Source organism: Ictalurus punctatus, chromosome 29 (genome assembly GCF_001660625.3).
Source record: "Ictalurus punctatus breed USDA103 chromosome 29, Coco_2.0, whole genome shotgun sequence".
NCBI lineage: Eukaryota > Metazoa > Chordata > Actinopteri > Siluriformes > Ictaluridae > Ictalurus > Ictalurus punctatus.
Window position 1 is genome coordinate 788,229 of NC_030444.2, and position 19,864 is coordinate 808,092.

General features: G+C 42.9%; 2 protein-coding genes across 2 annotated transcripts; both read left to right on the forward strand.

Annotated features, from left to right (window-relative positions):
• The first annotated feature begins 804 nt into the window (after positions 1–804).
• On the forward strand, positions 805–8,802 carry slc34a2a (solute carrier family 34 member 2a). The gene is made up of 12 exons (XM_053677392.1): positions 805–1,022; positions 1,393–1,521; positions 2,380–2,508; positions 2,608–2,751; positions 2,829–2,940; positions 3,568–3,763; positions 4,098–4,193; positions 4,310–4,397; positions 4,991–5,158; positions 6,180–6,296; positions 6,903–7,027; positions 7,775–8,802. Exons 2-12 carry the CDS (start codon positions 1,395–1,397, stop codon positions 8,327–8,329), a joined length of 1,857 nt encoding a protein of 618 aa, XP_053533367.1. The 5' UTR covers positions 805–1,022; positions 1,393–1,394; the 3' UTR covers positions 8,330–8,802.
• Positions 8,803–11,562: 2,760 nt separating this feature from the next.
• On the forward strand, positions 11,563–19,480 carry rbpja (recombination signal binding protein for immunoglobulin kappa J region a). Its single transcript, XM_017461604.3, has 11 exons — positions 11,563–11,673; positions 12,367–12,405; positions 12,497–12,592; positions 13,277–13,442; positions 13,541–13,715; positions 13,880–14,017; positions 14,140–14,252; positions 14,375–14,515; positions 14,689–14,844; positions 15,130–15,233; positions 15,371–19,480. The coding sequence occupies exons 1-11, from the start codon at positions 11,654–11,656 to the stop codon at positions 15,720–15,722; spliced, it is 1,500 nt and encodes a 499-aa protein (XP_017317093.1). The 5' UTR covers positions 11,563–11,653; the 3' UTR covers positions 15,723–19,480.
• Positions 19,481–19,864: the final 384 nt, after the last annotated feature.

Genomic DNA, 19,864 nt, shown 5'->3' on the forward strand with positions numbered 1-19,864 from the left:
GGAAACAAACGAAAGTATAATGTCTGCCTTAATAATGCTAAAAAATATATAAAGATAACCATTAGAGGTTTATTCTCAAGGTGACCGCAGTAGATTAAAACACACACACACACACACACACACACACACACACACACACACACACACACACACACACACACACACACACAATGTATTAACATTCATCTCTAAAACAAAATAAATTCATTCCAAAATCACTTATGTATAAAAGAAAAAGACATCACACACTCACAATTTATTTTCTCTTCTCTTTTATTTTTCTTTTGTAATTCAATCTTATTTCGTTTCTCTTTTTTCTCTCCAAGTTATTTGGAAGAAGAGAAAATAAATAACAGGACACACTGAAAGTGATGAAGGGATGAAAGAAAGGAAAAAAACTGAGAAAGATGACCCATAAACCATCTCGGCCAATCAGAGCATCGATCAGCTACAAATAACCTCCTATAATGACTCCATTTTCCATTCACAAGCTTTGTGTGTGTGTGTGTGTGTGTGTGTGTGTGTGTGTGTGTGTGTGTGTGTCTGTGTGTGTGTATGGCCAGATGCTTTCAGACTAATGGAGATTTCCATTATATTTGGTTATTTATATTTAGTTAGTGATCTGTCTTTAATGAATCATGTGATTAGAAAAATTGATTAGTGCCCTAGATTCAGAACACACACACACACACACACACACACACACACACACACACACACACACACACACACACACACACACACACACTGTACTTTGTCATCATCGTGATCATCATCACACAGACACGCTATAAAACACACTCACTCTCACACACACTCTCCAGAGACACATCCCACAGCTGCAAGTGTGTGCTTACCTGCACAGGTGTGTTTGTGTGTGCGCATTTATCCTTTCACACACACGCACACACTCAGTGTGGATACACACCGGAATTCCAGACGTGTTCTGCCCTTCCAGACGTGTGAAGATCTCGCCGTACACACACACACACACACACACACACACACACACACAGAGAAAGGTGAGTCTTGAAACACACACAAACACACACACACACACACACACACACACACACACACACACACACACACACACACACACACACAACAGTGAGGGTTAAACACACCTGCGTGAGGCTTCATCAGGAACACAGTTAAGAATTGAATTTTTAAAAAGGGTTTGAATTTGTTCAACACTTTCGTTAGTGATGTAATCATCGAGTGTGTGTAATTCAGATATAATTTCTCATCTGTAACGCAGGTGTTTAGTGAGGTGAGTGGGGTGGGGGGCACATACTTTCGCATGCAGTGCTGATGGAAGCCGTGTATCGTTCTACTCAACATTCACATGCTGCATTTTTATGTTGGATTTTCTCTCTCTCTCTCTCTCAGTTATGAAGGACAGATCTGTGTGTATCCCTGCTGCCGTCTCCACCGTCACTCTGGTGTGTGATGATGTGAGGACGGATGAAGACGTCTGGGACATGGTTGATATAGAGGATACAGGGGTCACATGGGCAGGTGAGGAGCTTAAACATCCTGATATCAGAGAATATAAACACCTCCTCCTCATCCTCACGCTCTCCACCTGCTCCGCTGAACTCTGTGGAGTTGAGGTGGTGTTGATGAATTCTCTAGAACTGCAGCTCTGACAGTAGTGCAGGTTTATATTAATGCGCTTGCTACGGTTTCTATAGTAACAGCGAAGTCACAGGGGCGTGCACAGCAGGCGCTCCACTGACCATAAACCGATTCAAAAATAACAGCTGATGTGGTGAAGTTTTCTTAAAGTAAGGAGATGTTTATGTAACGTTTATGGAAGGAGTCTCCAGTGCCAGAGCTCTGTAACAGTCAGGGTGACTTTCAGTTTCCCCACATCTATAGGACAGAGGAGTTTACACTTTCACTCTCTCTCTCTTCCTTTCTCACTCTCTCTCTGTGTCTCTCTCTCTTCCTCTCTCTGTCTTTCTCTCACTTTTTCTCTCTGTCTCTCTTCCACTCTCCCTCTCTCTCTCTCTCTCTCTTCCGCTCTCTCTCCCTCTCCCCCCCTCTCTCTCCCACTCTCCCTCTCTCTCTCTCTCTCTCTCTCTCTCTTCCGCTCTCTCTCCCTCTCCCCCCCTCTCTCTCCCACTCTCCCACTCTCCTTCTCTCTCTCTCTGTCTCCCTCTCTCTCTCTCTCTTCCACTCTCCCACTCTCCCTCTTTCTCTCTCTCTCTCTCTCTCTCTCACTCTTTCTCTCTCTCTCTCTCTCTCTCTCACTCTCTCTCTCACTCTCTCTCTCTCTCTCTCACTCTCTCTCTCTTTCTCTCTCTCTCTCTCTCACTCTCTCTCTCTCTCTCTCTCTCTCTCTCTCTCTCTCTCTCTCTCTCTCTCTCTCAGAGCTGGACAGTAAAGGGAAGGTGTTGCGGGTCTTTGTGTCAGTGGGGAAGTTGGTTCTGCTCTTGGGTTTGCTCTACACATTCGTCTGCTCTCTGGACCTCCTCAGCTCTGCGTTTCAGCTTGTTGGAGGTACACAGCGGCTTTAGCGAGATACTTCAGTCCTTCATACACACATTTAAAATGTTTAATATTAAATTAAGTGTGTGTGTGTGTGTGTGTGTGTGTTAGGTAAGGCAGCTGGAGATATCTTCCAGGAGAACCAGGTGTTGTCGAACCCGCTGGCTGGCCTGGTGATCGGCGTCCTCGTCACTCTGCTCGTCCAGAGCTCCAGCACCTCCTCGTCCATCGTGGTCAGCATGGTGTCCTCTGGACGTGAGTCACATGATGTTGATGATGATGATGATGGTAACAGTGATGAAAAAGATAACGAAAGACTACTCTTCCTACAGTGCTGCAGGTCTCCACGGCCGTCCCGATCATCATGGGCACCAATATCGGGACGTCGGTGACCAACACGGTGGTGGCCATGACGCAGGCTGGAGACAGGAACAAGTTCCGCAGGTGGGACCCTTCTCCGTACAAGAACTTCTCACATTCTAAAACGAGCTAAATTATGGCTAATCATCTGGAATCAGAGCTTTTAGCTTTAACGACCCAGATTTGATGCCTGAAAAATAGAAATTAGAGAGTAAAAGTGAATATGTTGATGTGATTAAAGCTGTTGGGGTTAACCACGCCCCTTTATGTGTAACTTTAACCAATCAGAACAGAGCAGTTTTAGTGTACTCACGGTAACTAAGCTAACACTGAATCTGAGCACAATCCTGAAAAGTGTTAAGTGTCCCAGGGTTAAAAAGGGCGGAGCTTAAGTCATATTTAATCAGCTAATCTCAAACTGTATTAAATCATTGCTAGCGTTTGGTATCGATTCTTCATCTCATGCTTAGAATAAAATGCTACCCTTAAATTACAGCGTTAACTGAGTGGGATCTCTACGGTAGTTCTACCTTATTTTAATTAGCTAGCTATGATCTCGCTTGAAATTGGCCAATCAAATTTGACTTGTTGGCAGATTTAAAAAAAAAAAAAGTCGGTAAAATTTGCTATCAAATGTTTTATGTCATATTTTCATGAAAGGGGCATAAAGGTGGTGTTTGTGCGACGTTTCTGAGAATGTTGTGTTCGCAGAGCGTTTGCCGGTGCGACGGTGCACGATTTCTTTAACTGGCTGTCGGTATTGGTGCTGCTGCCGCTCGAGGTGGCCAGCGGTTACCTGTACCGCCTCACCGAGCTCATCGTCTCGTCCTTCCACATCGAGAGCGGCGAGAACGCCCCCGCGCTGCTCAACGTCCTTACCGACCCGCTCACACACTCCATCATCGAGGTACGAGTGTGTCAGGCGTGGTTTAGAAGTCAGTTAAAAACTTTTGATGAGCAGTTCAAAACATATCCAGTAGGGGGCGATAATTACTATGTTCGCTTCGATTAGCACAATGAACTGAAATCATAAGAAACGAATACGAAATAATATGAATGCTTGTAAAACATCAAGAGATATTTCTGCAACAAATTTTTGATTCATACACACACACACACACACACACACACACACACACACACACACACACACACACACACACACACACACAGAAAGTTAATAACGTATTGGTGTGGGGCTAAAACCAGTCCGAGAACATAAACGTATCTTCCCGATGCAGCTGGACGAGTCGGTCATCAGCGGAATTGCCACCGGAGACCCAGATGCCAGGAATAAGAGTCTCATCAAGACATGGTGTCAAACATCTACAAACACGGTATGTCTTTTTAAAACCTCTGCGTATGCTTCAGCGCCTGCTGGAAATACAGAAATACAGATCGGATGGTGTGAAAGATCTGCTGGGTCAATTGTCTGACAGTTTTTCATTTGCAGTCTCTGCAGAACGTGACTATAGTGAACTGCACCGGTGCCCCCTGCTGGAAGTGGAGGAACGTCTCCGAAACCATCAACATTCAGAAATGTGAGCACGGAACTTATCCTACTCTGAGAAACACCTCTGGAACAAAATATACATAAACATCTGTGCTAGAATGTGAGATGACGGACAGAGCACGTTCTCAAACCGCTGTGCTGGTTCTATAACCGCCAAGTGTTCTAGAATGTGAGTTAGCAGATGGACAAAGACCAGATTATTAGAGATTGCATTCTAGAACCGGAACATTGGTTTATATACAGTAACTTCTGAGAGTTCTAGAATGTGAGCTAACAGATGGACAAAACCCCGATTATCCTAGAGTGCATTCTAGAACTTGTTCTGTAAGTGCCGAGAGTTCTAGAACCGCGAGATGGAACACAGATCTCAAAGTTTCTAGAACGCAATCTAGAACAGATTTCTTGTTTATTGTTTTTATTTGGTTTATAAGAGAAATTTAAAGGACATTAAAAAGGACATAGAAAACAAATTAGGGTCTGATAGTTAACGATGGTTTTTGTACACTGTAGAGCGAGTACACTTTGTCTTCCATCGTCTGATGTCAGAATTTCGGGCGGGTCTGTGTGTGACCACGCTGCTCCTTTGTCAGAACCCGTCTCGCTGTCTGTCTGTGTCTGTAGGTGGTCATATTTTCGTGAGCACGACACTGCCCGACCTGGCAGTGGGACTGATCCTGCTCGCTGCGTCTCTCCTGGTGCTCTGTATCTGCCTCATCCTCATCGTCAAACTGCTCAACTCCATGCTGAGGGGTCAGGTGGCCTCCGTCATCAAGAAGGTCATCAACACAGGTCTCAGGCCAACAATCTGTCCATCTGCCCTTATTCCTTATACATTTTCTCATGTTGAAATCTGTCCTCTATTTGTATTATTTTAATAATAATTGATATTATACTCTATATACGCTGTTGCTAGGCAACTGAGAAAGACTACTCTGTGTATTTAAAGCTAGCTCGCAACCGCTCTTTTATATGGACAAGCTAAACACACGTTGATAGTTAGACGGAGACAGAACCATCAGGAACGTCAACATTTACCTCAGAAGTGTTGGTAAATTATTAAGAAAAGACTTTATACGACTAAAAATACACTGTAACATCGACTGCTAACTACCACAGTTTTCACCATATTGAAAAACTCTTGATGTTTTGAGTGGTTAAAGTCACGGGACTACCATTGCTAAGACTCCTCTGTTTTGTTTTATGCTAACTTGTAGCCCCTAAATCTAATACGGACAATGTAAAGACAGAGCGACAGTGGAAACGAGACACAGTTGTCAGAAACATCAACGTTTACCTCAGACGTGTTGGTAAATTACCAAGAAAAGTACTTTAATAACTTTATATGACTAAAATTATGCTGTTAAAATCAACTGCTAACTACCACTATATTGAAAAACGCTTGCTGTTCAAATGATTAAAGTCACGGGACTACCATTGCTAAGACTCCTCTTTATGCTAACGCTAATACGGACAATGTAAAGACAGAGCGAGAGCAAAAACAACACAAAATTGTCAGTGTTTACCTCAGAAGTGTTGGTAAATTACTAAGAAAAGTACTTTAATAACTTTATATGACTAAAATTATGCTGTAATTCATGTAGCATCAACTTCTAACGACCAAAAATGCTTGCTATTCAAGTGGTTAAAGTCATGGGACTACCGTTGCTAAGACTACTCTTTATGCTAACGTTAATACGGACAATGTAAAGACAGAGCGAGAGCAGAAACGACATTTGGTTGTGTACGTCTGTGTTTTTTTTTTACTATCTATATTTTTAGGGTTGTTTTTTGTGTGTTTTTTTGTGAGCAGATTTTCCGTTTCCGTTCAGTTGGGTGACTGGTTACCTCGCCATCATGGTGGGAGCAGGAATGACCTTCATCGTACAGAGCAGCTCGGTTTTCACCTCCGCCATCACGCCCCTCGTAGGTCAGTCTCTCCGTCCAGCCGTCTGTACAGCTGTATGTCGGAGTCCAAAATATCTTTTCATTTGATTTATTTTCTTATTTATTTTAAATTGCCATATACTTTGCTATATTCCATTCAGGTGCTAACACACGTTTAGTTTTCTCTTCCAAAAGTGTTAAACCTACAATGTCCTTTCCTCTTCCAAGAATCCTGGCACAAACAGCACATTTACGGTTGTTGTTTTAAGGCATTATCATATCAGTAACAGATGAAGATAGTGTTTGTACAGAACAGTCAGAACACAGTTCATTTATTTATTACTTGAGCTAAGGTTCACCAGCTTCAGCTCTCTTTATCAGGAAGTTTATAAAGGTGAAAGTGAAGCGAATGTAACAGGCTTTGTGCCATCGTAGCATATTCAGTAGCTAATTCTCTGCTACCTGCTATATTAATTAATTAATATATGAGATAAATAACATTGTACAGAAACCAGCTAATTAGCATACTAACCTAAACACTTGAGGTGCAGGGATGCTAAACACTTCTGACCTCTGGCTAAATGTTACTAAAATGTAGCTAACTTTATTTCTGTTTGGTGTGTGTGTGTGTGTTTGTGTGTGTGTGTAGGGCTCGGGGTGATTAGCATTGAAAGAGCGTACCCGCTTTGTCTGGGTTCCAACATCGGCACCACATCTACAGCCATACTAGCGGCTTTGGCTAGTCCAGGAGAAACACTGACTAACTCGCTACAGGTTAGACTGACACACACAAACACACACACACACACACACACACACACACACACACACACACACACACACACATACACACTTATGCTATATCTTATATTTTAGTTAATTATCCTCTAATTATCCCTTCTAGCAACTGATAAGATTGCGGTGTGTTCACAAACCCCTCTTCACTGAGTACTTTACTCTCGGATACAGCTCCATAAACGACGATTACACGCAAAACAACAAAAACGCATCCGTCCCCCCCCCCTTTTTCTTGTTCATTGTATCAAAGGAGACTTTGTTAGCATTAGCATTGATATTAGTAATATAACTTCCTTTATTTTGTTGCAGTTGCCAGAAAAAAATGTGATTGTTTTTAATCTTTGTATCGTTGATATTGTTCCTGCTTCATTTTCAACAATAACCTTCAAAACCCTTTGAAATGATCACGTAATTTTAACAGAAATCACTAGAACAGAGTTGCTCAAGCCGTTGTCATGGCGATGGAGAGTCCTGATTCCAATAAGGAACTGGTGGGAAAGCGCATAATTGTTCTGGTCACGAAATCAACCTCGTTAACTTACTAGTGAAAGTGGAAAAATGAATACATAATCGCTCCATGTACATAGAATTGAGTGCAAATGTTTGTGCCCCCTCCCATGGGTTAGAAATAAAGTTACCAGCATTTTACAGTTGTTTACTGTTCCCAGCTAAACAATCAAAAATCACTGCAAATTTTTTTTCTTCCTGTTCTCACTCCTTCAGATCGCTCTAGTCCATCTGTTCTTCAACATCTCAGGCATCCTACTGTGGTACGTACTGCCGTTCATGCGCGTCCCCATCCCCATAGCCAAGTCTCTGGGTCATGTGACCGCGCAGTATCGCTGGTTCGCAGTGTTCTACGTGCTGCTCTGCTTCTTCTTCATCCCTCTGCTAGTGTTCGGTCTGTCTCTGGCCGGCCTTCCCGCTCTCCTCGCCGTCCTCGTCCCAGTGTTGCTCCTCATCATCACTGTCCTCGCCATCAACTTCCTGCAGTCGCGCTTTCCAGAGAGACTTCCTTCCTGTCTGCGCTCATGGGACTTCCTGCCTCTGTGGGCTCGATCTCTCGAACCCTGGGACCGAATAATCACGGCCATGATCGCACGCTGCTGCTGCTGCTGCAAATGCTGCCAGGTTGCCAGGGGTGACAAGGAGGCGGAGCCAATTGGAAGGAAGAATTATGGGATGGAGATACACGATAACCCAGTTCTGGCCAATGAGAGTGAAGAAAATGTCAAAGGCCCGCCCAGTTCAGTTATTTTTAATGCGACGGCGTTATAGAATCAGTTATTAATGTACTATTAGTCATTTATAACACATGTATTATATAGTTATTACACCACAATTATAGCATTATAGACTTATCTTGTTATTATAACATATCGAGCTTGACTGGATCAAGGACCAAGAGCAAAAATGTAATTTCTGAATGCTATTTATATTTTATATGCCTATAGTTGACCAATTCTCCAAAAATATATATTATTTTGGAAATGGAAAGCTACTACAGTATGTTTTATAGTTATGCAGGATTATTTATGTTGAAATCCGATGTTTAATAACATCTTCAGTCCTGAGTTGTAGAAATCTCTGAATAAATCGGCTAAGTATTAAACCGTTCTGCATATCGAATATTTGCACTGCTGTTTATTAGTTTTATTGTTTACCTGGGCAATACACGTGTATTAACATAGCTATAGGTGATGTTTATGGTGTTTATGGTCTGCGGTCCTTGTGAAAACACGTGAGGAAATATTATTGAAACGATTATTTTATTATTTTATGGCTTCAATGCTACACGTATTGTGTAGGGTTAATTACAGAATCATTCACTTCTCAGTACTATGACTGTGTCCTAAACACACACACACACACACACACACACACACACACACACACACACACACACATTGTAAATCCGGGGTGTTTTAGGTCACTGTTATTGATTAACCCATCAATCGACTGCCACATGTTCAACTCTTCACCAAACCATGCGATTAATGTGGAATCGATGTTTTTTTCCCCTCCATTGATTTACTGAGTATTTTTCCACGGATTTAATTTACACAAAAATCTTAAACGTGTAAAGCCTAAAAAGGGGGTGGGGACAGGAAATTGGAGCTATAATATGATCCTCACAGTCATTTATAGGGAATCGTACTTCCTGTCCCACATCAGTAGACCTGCATTTTAAATGCATACAGTAATTCTGTTTTTAATTGCTGTAGCATTCCCACATGAAGGAGGCTTTTGAATGCGATACTAAACAATAAGGCGAGAGACAAAGACAATGCCAATTTGTTAATAATATATTTATTTATTTATATTGTGTATGTTTCTTACACCAGACAATTCAAGGTGCTATGAACAAATGTAAAAACAATTAAAAAGACAGAAAATAAAAGAAAGACTGCCTTTAAGTGCAGTCTGGAGAAAGAAACGGAGGAGTGATATGGGGCCAAGCACTTTTAAACAGGGCTGTTGTCCATGCTATATGAAACTCCTCTGTGTTCCTCTGTGAACTACACTTACCCATAATCCCTTTCCCGGTCTCTGCTCCTAACACACATATGTGCATCTACACACAGGGATGTTTAAACTTGCTATTCAGGAGGACGAGCCAGATGTCAGGAGTCTACTGAATAAAATCAGTTACCGGTGGCTCAACTGACCTGAGTTAATCAGTCATAATTCTTCACTACTGCTGTTTATTACACACACACACATACACACATGTATACACACTTTATATCTTTATCAGCAGAGACAGAGAAGTGTAGAAATTAAGGGCAGAGTGTCTCAGTGAGCTGATTGATGTCAGATACGGCTGAAGATAAACGGCTCGCTGTGTGGTGTAACATAATGAGCTGATTATCACGTCGTGCTCAGCAGATATTTCAGCACATGGGAGTAGGATTTCGTGTGTGTGTGTGTGTGTGTGTGTGTGTGGGTGTGTGTGTGTGAGTGACTCACAGCTCTAATCTAAGCATATATAAAGATAATACATTACTGTACAGACAGGAAGTACTCGATCTCGTGTTTGATTTTGGTCAAATTACTGAATTAAATACGACACAGATATTCGTCAATTACAAATTGTTCCTATTGTTAATTAAAACGCTAATAATAGTGATCGTTTGAGTGCTTTCATACGGTATTGCAGTTAATAATCCAAATGCATTACACTCATTCATATTTTTGTGTTTACACTTTGATATTTAATATTCAGATGAACCTGGAAACAACAACCATGATTTTAAAATAGGCCAATTATATTGCATTTATTATTTATTTAACACCAAGGCTTTCACAACAACATCAACTAACATTTTAAGACTGATTAATGCTAATTAATATGAAAAGAGGATTAAAATAATTCACATGCCGTTCTGAAACAGCTTTTTTTTAAGAATTCTACAACAAATATTTTTTTTTTATTAATAACCAACTTTCCATGCTGTTGTTAAAAAATCTTTTCAAAATAGTATATAACTTATTACCATTATACAATTAATTTTAATATTACTTAAACTTGTTATAATCATATTTTATTCATTTTTTTTTATCATCTCTGGTCCTATTATCAACTATTAAACAGCACTGACTACTAATTATAATTTTTATTGTCATATATATATTCTATAAGTAATAATGAGCACCGTTATACATTACACTCATTTAAATATTCATTAGCAGTCATGTAACTATTAATTGGTCTTAAATTGCTTATTCATGTTGTTATGCAAGTCTTGTTGTTATTTACTCCTTAATCCGCTCCTCAGTTTATAGTAAAGGAACTCTGCCATCTGGTGTTGGCACTAAATTCTGTATATCTGTATATTTCTGTTTAGTCTTTAATGAAAATAGCAATGATTTGTTGTAACGATATTTACAGTATTTATCTCTTTCATAACAATGTCAACACTTATATACATGCATTACTGTAACTGAACATAAATAGTTATCCTGAAATATCCTGTCATAACAAACATTGTACACAAAATCCCATATTAAAAAAATGCTTTTCTTCCAGACACTAACCCTAATAACTATCCCTTTTGTTTATTTATTTATTTAGTTATTTTTTATTAAGCTACATCATACAACATTCCTACAGAAATAATACAGTGTGGATCTTTGTTCCCACAACCTTAACCTGGCAAGCCTTAATTAACTTTACGAAGGATTAAGAAGTGTGAAATATGAGTTTAGGAGACGTGCTTGTACACGGGACCTGTCCTCCACGCTGTGAGAATTTTCACACGGTACTTCTTTGTCATTTGTCTACACTGACAAATCTCGCGATAACACATTAACTCATTCTATAGTAGATTTCAGTGTTATCGCGAGATTTCAGAAACTTTCCCACGCCTGTGTGAGACAAACCCCCCCTCCTCCTCCACCTTCTCACGCTTTGCTCTGCGGTCTGTCGGAGAAAATGAGCTCTCGCGATAACACACGATCGGCTTCAATGCTGTTCTATTGTGAGAATATCTGAGCTATCGCGAGACTTGAGCTACTTTCCCACGACTGGGGTTGTTCGTCTGGAAGGAAGGCTGGCGGGAATCTCGCGATACTTAGACTTTACTAGAGAGTTGATGGAAGATGGCGCCTGTTGTGACGGGGTAAGCGATGAAATTAACAACAAGAAGGGGGCATGGAGAAATAAAAGTTGACATTAAACATTCAGGTTTTGTCCGGAGAGTTTAACTTAGTCGCATTCTGTCTCAGCTCCCGTGTGTAGTCCTGTCAACCGTTGTTATTTACTTACTTTTTGGTCTCGTGCCTTGTTTTAGTTGTGTTCTTTTATGCAGTTAGCTCAGCTAGCCGTCATGCTAACCAGGCAAGTTTCGCCCACATTTTTAAAGCGCAAATATTTCTGGAAAATGATCATTAATGACCAAGAGATATGTGTTTTACATGCGTGTCAATTATCCGGTACTTTATAGGAGTGAGCAATAAACTGTAAAAGACGGTGCGGTTTCTTTACGCCGCTCGTAGTGAACAGAAAAAAGCTGTTTGAGTCAGCCAACTCTTAGCTCGCTAGCTGTACCAGACTTTTTTTTTTTTACTTTGATAACGGGTTACATCAAATTTTATGACACATTAGCATGGCTTTCACGCAGTGCTATTTTACCTGTTTTATTAAGAGGAGCGTATAAATACTTTAAGGTTATTTAGGGTTTTTTTTTTGTTTATTAGTCATCCAAACTGTCAAGCAGCTGTACACAAACTGCGCATGCGCAGATCTCGTAGCTAAACCTGCTGCTGCATTCTGTAATTCTGACATTCTGAATTCTTTTGCTTTGTTTATACAGGAAATTTGGGGAGCTTCCTCAGCCAAAGCGCCTTACTAGGTACAACCTTTTAACTTTTTTTTTTATCCTAACGTTGTCCTGATTGAGTTTGTTTATAAATTTGAGTGTTGTTTGTATTTTTCCCTCAAAGAGAGGCGATGCGTAATTACTTGAAGGAGAGAGGAGATCAGACGGTGCTGATTCTACACGCAAAAGTTGCACAGAAATCGTACGGAAATGAAAAGAGGTAAGTGTGTGTTCTGCTGATGTTCCAGATAAGTTATTTCCCAGATATATTATGGGTGTGTTGCTGTGTGCTGATTGGTTACGGTGGCGTTAGGAGGCGGGGAACTGTGTGCTGATTGGTTACGGTGGCGTTAGGAGGTGGGAAACTGTGTGCTGATTGGTTACAGTGGCGCTAGGAGGTGGGGAACTGTGGGCTGATTGGTTACAGTGGCATTAGGAGGCGGGGAAGTGTGTGCTGATTGGTTACAGTGTGTTAGGTGGCGGGAACTGTGTGCTGATTGGTTACAGTGGCGTTAGGAGGCGGGGAACTGTGTGCTGATTGGTTACGGTGGCATTAGGAGGCGGGGAACTGTGTGCTGATTAGTTACGGTGGCGTTAGGAGGCGGGGAACTGTGTGCTGATTGGTTACAGTGGCGTTAGGAGGCGGGGAACTGTGTGCTGATTGGTTACAGTGGCGTTAGGAGGCGGGGAACTGTGCTAGTGACGTGGGTGTGTGATTGACAGATGGACGCTGTGTAGTTTTCCCGAGAGAGTGCATGTGGCATCAGGAACATGGTGTGGACAACATTCCTATTCATTTTAAACTCTGAATATCATGTGTGTTTACTGTATGCATATGGGTTAAGCAGAAGATATGAGAGTTGTGTTGTTGAGCCTTGTAACGTATCGTGGCGTGTGTGTCGAGGTTCTTCTGCCCGCCGCCGTGTGTGTACCTGATGGGCTGCGGCTGGAAGAAGAAGAAGGAGCAGATGGAGAGAGATGGCTGCTCGGAGCAGGAGGCACAACCCTGCGCCTTTATCGGGATCGGAAACAGCGAGCAAGAAATGCAGCAGCTCAACCTGGAGGGCAAGGTGCTGACCCCCCCACACTCTTAAACACTAAACAAGGGAAAGGACACAGTACAAAAATGATAAATGCCCTCCCTCTCGCTCTCCCTCTCGCCTTGCAGAACTTCTGCACAGCCAAAACGTTGTACATATCCGACTCAGACAAGAGGAAGCACTTCATGCTGTCGGTGAAGATGTTCTACGGGAACAGCGCAGAAATTGGCGTCTTCCTCAGCAAACGCATCAAAGTCATCTCCAAACCTTCCAAGAAGAAACAGTCTCTGAAGAACGCAGACTGTGAGTTGTCGTTTTTTTCTGTTCATTCAGAGACGCTTTTAATTCTGAGCAGGGTGAGTCTATACATTAAAAGTTTGCTACTTTGCCCTCTCTCTCTCTCTCTCTCTCCCTCCCTCTCTCCCTCTCTCTCTCTCTCCCTCCCTCCCTCTCTCTCTCTCTCTCAGTGTGCATAGCATCGGGCACTAAAGTGGCTCTGTTTAATCGGTTACGCTCTCAGACAGTCAGCACTCGATACCTCCATGTTGAGGGAGGAAACTTCCACGCTAGCTCTCAGCAGTGGGGAGCCTTTTACATCCACCTGTGTGCGTCTCTCTCTTTCACTCAATCACACACACACACATACACACACACACACACTTGATATTTGTTGCTGTTTGTCATTGTCCAGTATTTGATCGTTCTCTTTTTTCCTCTCACTCTGCAGTGGATGATGACGAGTCGGAGGGTGAGGAGTTTACAGTGAGAGACGGATACATCCACTACGGTCAGACCGTTAAACTGGTGTGTTCTGTCACAGGCATGGCTTTACCGCGTCTGGTGAGAGCACACACACACACTATTAAAAATCTTTCTTTTTTTTTTCTTCTAGCATTGATCATGGCAAATGAAATGTTGGTTTATTAAATTACGTGTGTGTGTGTGTGTGTGTGTGTGTGTAGGTAATCCGTAAGGTGGATAAGCAGACGGCGCTGATGGACGCAGATGATCCTGTATCTCAGCTTCACAAGTGTGCATTTTACCTGAAGGACACAGAGCGCATGTACCTGTGCCTCTCTCAGGAACGCATCATCCAGTTCCAGGTGAGAGACACACACGCACAGACACACTCACGTATTACTGTACCTGTCTGCTAATTAATGAGACTAATAGGTACACCGGCCACGCCCCCTTCACTAACTGGTACACAAGCCACGCCCATTCATTGACTGGCACACAAGCCACGCCTCCTTCACTGTAACTTGAATGATTACAGGCGACACCGTGCCCCAAAGAGACGAACAAAGAGATGATTAATGATGGCGCGTCGTGGACGATCATCAGCACTGATAAAGCCGAGTACACTTTCTACGAGGGCATGGGCCCTGTCACACACCCCGTCACACCTGTACCTGTGGTTGAGAGTTTACAGGTAACACACGTTCATTCAAATATAATAAAAAAAATGACTCAGTCCACCATTCTCATTAAACAGGAAGAGGAGATCAGTTTTTAAATAAATAAATAAAGATTTTTAATAGTTGTTCTGAAGAGGCATGAGATTAGAAATAAATCACCTCCAGTTATTTTGTCTGTATAAGGCTTATCAGTATTGTATTAAAATACTGCTTTACATGAGGGTTTTGAGTTTAGTGTGTGTGTGTGTGTGTGTGTGTGTGTGTGTCTGTGTCTGTGTCTGTGTGTGTGGGGGGGGTAGCTAAACGGAGGGGGCGATGTAGCCATGCTGGAGCTGACTGGACAGAACTTTACTTCAAACCTCAGAGTGTGGTTCGGTGACGTGGAGGCGGACACCATGTACAGGTGAGCCAATCACACGCAGTTATACCCCGTGTAGTGAGCGCATATAGTGAACACAGTCCTTTCAGGTTTGGCCTTTCTGTGTGAAGATGAGTTGAACGTGGTGGATGGTTACGTTCGGTGTGTGTGTGTGTGTGTAGGTGTGGCGAGAGTGTTCTCTGCGTGGTTCCTGATATCTCTGCGTTCCGTGAGGGATGGCGCTGGGTCCGGCAGCCCGTCCAGGTTCCGGTCACTCTGGTGCGCAACGACGGTATCATCTACTCCACGGCACTCACCTTCACCTACACACCTGAGCCAGGGCCACGCCCACATTGTAGTGCTGCAGGAGCCATCCTGCGATCAGGCTCCGCCTCCTCGCCCTCCTCATCCTCCTCTTTGTCGTCTTCATCGAGCCTTATGCTGCAGTCGAGGATCGACAGTCAGGCTGGATTCCCTACAACCGGCGGCGTTACATCATCGTCCTCTTCCTCCGCGGCCATGTCCGTGTCCTAATCTGTGTGCGCGTGTGTGTGTGTGCGCGCATGGTGCTGAAGGGCAAAATTAAAACGCCACCTTTCGGATTCTCCAATAAAGGACAACTATGTTGCAGAACGGACGAAATTCCGAGAGGAAAATCAAACTGAAGACCAGCTCTTTTTCTCAGAAGTTCACGGAAATAAAACGAAACTGATCATGGCTTTGCCAAACCCTAAAAAAAAACACACAAGTGAAGAAAATTCTTCCTTTCCTCCGTCAGAAAGGGCTCCGCTGCATCTACGTGGAAGAAAAAAAAAGTTATCACATAGTAATATAGTTTTCAAGGACCAAGGAATATTATTATTATTATTATTATTATTATTATTATTTTTTATTGATGTATAATTTTATAAGCTTTAGCTAAGGTACATTTTTCACTTTTTTTTTTCTTTTAAATCCTTTCTCGGTTTTATAACATTTTAGTAACCTTTTTGTTACCAAATAGTTTTGTATATTTCTCATGAGCATTTGTGCTCGGAAGTGTAAAAAAAAAAAGGAAAAAGAAGACGGCGTCACGCGGTTTTAATCGCCTGAGCTCGTTCTCATAGCTGCCTTTTAATCCTCTTTGGCGACTGCCTTAAATTTTCTGGACTTGTACCAGCGTTTTTATCTTTTTTCTTTCTTTTTTTTTGTAATACTGTTTTTACATCGTCTATTTGCCCTGTTTTTTTGTTTCCTAAACTGAAGTGTAATATTGTGTGTGAGATTTGGGAGAAGGCGGCTTTACTCGTGGGGTTTTTTTTTTTCCTTTTTTTTTTTTTTTTTCTTCTTACACACACACACGAAAGCTTTAACTGACTCATGCTGCCATCGAGTGATCATCCGAGCATTTACAGACAGCCCCAGTCATTTGTGCCCCTTCTTATAGGATTAACAAAAAATCACCTTCCCACAAATAACAGTTGAGTAAAGCACTTAAACCTCTCGACCCCAACGCTTTTACTAAATCCGGCTCTGATTATATTCTTAAAAATGAGTCCGCGATCGTATCAGAGCTTCCGTGGCGCAGTATGGAGACTGATATACTCAACACCAAGGTGGTTTACTCTTTCTCTCCCAAACGCCCCCCCGCCCACGCTCTAGCTAACGGTCATCTCGCGATGCTGATTATCAAGTCCGGAACTCATGAAAGCAAAACCGCTCGAGTCCAGAACTCGAAAATGCAGCACAAGTCGGATCTGGATTTTGGATTTGGTTCGACTATTTCAAGCCCAGAGCTCGCTAACGCAAAGCCGCTCGAGTCCAAGATTGGGTGGGGGTGGGGAGGTTCATAACGACCAACATGCAAAATAGGTCGAGTCTAAGGCACACGGAACACTTGAAGGCCAGCAGGAGTTGATCGAGCTCGAGGCTGGAGTCTGGAATTGTCAAATGGATTAGGTTCAAACTAAAGAAAGGTGAAACGGGCGCAGCTCAGATTTCAACTGTTAAACAGATTTAGTCCAGAACTCAGCAACGCTTTGTCACAGGGTTTAGTTTCAAATCTCAGAAATCCAGTCTGAGTCTGTGATTCTGAATACGCCAAAACCCAGACCATCCTAAAGCAGCCTGGGCCAGAACATTATTTAGATTCAAACCTTTAGATTCAAACCTTCTGAAAAAGTGCAGTTGAGGTTTGCTCACTGTGAAACAGAAGCCAGTACTGTAAAACAGATCCGGGAGACCGTAACACAAACCAGGTGGAGTCCAGTCTCCAAACTCGCTGGAAGCTGGAGCACGTCTGGTCCAAAACCAGGAGCCCTGAGATGGGAAGCAGGTCGATCCTGAAGCCGGCGTTTAGTCTCGAAACCTGTCGCTTTTAGGATCACGCGAGCGGAAAGAAAGAGAGCGTCGTGTCTGAGTGAAGCGTGAAGTATTTTAGAGCCTTGGATGAGAATTTCCAACACGAGCATCGTTTTTCTGCAGAATGGGTGGGTTGATCCTCGGCCTTTATTTATTTACGGACAGGTTGGTTTGAACACGACTGGAAGACTGAGGTGTAAAGACTCGGATCAAATCGAGTCCCAGAGTGTCTCCTGCTCTTCTTTTTTCATTTTGTTGAATGTGTTTTTTGTTTTCAGGACAATTAGATTTGGTGTGTTTGGTCGTGTGTAGGAAGGTAGCCCCCTGCGCGTGAGGGATCTTCATCACCTACGAACTGAAAAATGCGTCCAGAATCTCTGCACTTTGTTGATTTTATCTTTCTTCCTGTTCCACGTTTATTTTCCCCCCCTCCTCCATCATGAAAGATCGTTTTCCTGGCAGCTGAAACGAACCCTTTGTGCCTACGAGAAATCTCCCACCCCCGTCTCGTCACCGCGCTCAAACCCAGCGGTCAACGTTTTTGAAGGTCATGATCTTTTCAGTGTTATTGCTTTATTAGGCTGTGCTCCAGTAGCGTTCCTGACACGCCCTCGTCCATTAGCACTTCCCCCGAGATGGGCTCCTGGGGAGTTCTCCGCAAATATAGCGGCATGTCTCTTCACGAGTTCTTTCTTTGAATACCTGAGATCAACTGACGTGGCTCCTGCTCTGTTAGAACGAGAGCCTCCGGCCACGATCGGTGTTTATCGATAGAAACCGAAGAACTTTAGAAGCAGCTCTGGGTAGAAGTTCTCGTGAAGCGTAAACGGGGCAGCAGAACATTTCAAAGCTAACGTTTTATTCCTCGAACACCTCGCGTGCAACTTCACAAGGCTTGCTAATGATCAAACTAGCACGTTCGCTCGACAAGGGCGTGTTTAAAACGGCGCCGGAGCACAGCGAGAGTCTTCCGAAGATAGATCTTCCCTCAGAGCCTTTTTTTAAAATATATATATAAATGAAAGGAATAACCCGGCGAAGGATCGAGCGTAGACGATTAGCAACAGGTTGTTTGCTGTTTAGTTTTGCTAACATTATCTCGCGCGAAGTCTTTCCGTCCACGAACAAATCTTCCGATAGTCATTTCAAGCGTCATCGATAAGCTCCGTGATGTTTTTTTTTAACATAAACAAATTTCTGAATATTATCATATTATCAGCCGGTAAATATTAGGAGGTGGAGCCTATGAGGTATCTAGGAACGCGTTGAGAACGGCAGCCTCGGCAGTAACGTTCCAGCTTGTGACTTTCGGCTCGTGTTTATAGATGACGGGGAGTCCCACCGCGTCCTAAACCGTGTCAGCAGACCGGTCTAAAGAACTGGGCGTGGTCAGAGGCTGGAGAGTGACCCGTTCGTTCCGTTAGTTAGTTTAGTCACGGGTACTTCCCGAACTGAGAACGTGTAGGTCGAAGGAGACTGATGAAGGTTTTCAAGGTCATGCTGATGTGTCTTATTTAACGAGCTGATTTATTTTTCACTCGTGCCACTGTACTTTGCCTTAACGCTGAAAAATAAGCAAAACAGTTCTCTGATGAAATGCCGTTAAACGTCCTTTGCCAAAATCTTGCCACTTAGACGAGAGCTCACGCGTGTCAAACATCTCGTATCAGTCTTAAACGTTAATTGTGTGTGTGTGGGGGTGGGGGTGGGTGGGTGGGGGATTGCAGACTGTTTGTGCTCTTTCCACTCGGGACGTTATGAGTGCTAGCGCTCTGAAGGGCCAGTGCTTCTGTAGCCTCACTGAAATACTGTAACGGATGCAATACACTTCATTACACATCGGCGTAATCCCAGGCTGTGTTCCTTTTCTCAAACCTACGTCAAGGTCACGACGACGGTTAGAAGAGGGATCGAGTCGACGTCAGTGGAGCAATAAAATACTTAACAGATGATTGTGTTTGAGTTTCATTTCTTTGACTGTTGGATAATAATAATCATGCTCGATCGCTAGAAATAAACCCGTAAACGTCACTTCAGCTTTCAGGGAATGTTCTGGATTTCAGTTCAAGTGTTCTCGCTAGAACGACAGCCGTTTTAAGGTTCTAAACTCTAGCGGTATAGCATGTGCGTTCCTAAACCTGCTCCTGGAGAACCTCCTGTCCTTCACACTTGAGTGTTTTCTCTGCTCTCAGGACGGGGGGGATTCTCCAGTACCAGGGTTGGGAACGTGTGCTCTAGAACATGTACTTGTAGAAACTTTAGAACCTCTGATGCTGATGCTGTAGTTCCTGCCTTCCACCCAGGAGAAACGGATCGTGATTGGCCGAGTAAGAATT

Coding starts and splice junctions, on each gene's coding strand:
- rbpja (XM_017461604.3), top strand. CDS start 11,654: ATGGCGCCTGTTGTGACGGG. Junction 11,674..12,366: donor ATGGCGCCTGTTGTGACGGG/GTAAGCGATGAA, acceptor TTGTTTATACAG/GAAATTTGGGGAGCTTCCTC. Junction 13,716..13,879: donor GTCTCTGAAGAACGCAGACT/GTGAGTTGTCGT, acceptor TCTCTCTCTCAG/TGTGCATAGCATCGGGCACT.
- slc34a2a (XM_053677392.1), top strand. CDS start 1,395: ATGAAGGACAGATCTGTGTGTATCCCTGCTGCCGTCTCCACCGTCACT. Junction 2,509..2,607: donor TGCGTTTCAGCTTGTTGGAG/GTACACAGCGGC, acceptor TGTGTGTGTTAG/GTAAGGCAGCTGGAGATATC. Junction 3,764..4,097: donor TCACACACTCCATCATCGAG/GTACGAGTGTGT, acceptor TTCCCGATGCAG/CTGGACGAGTCGGTCATCAG.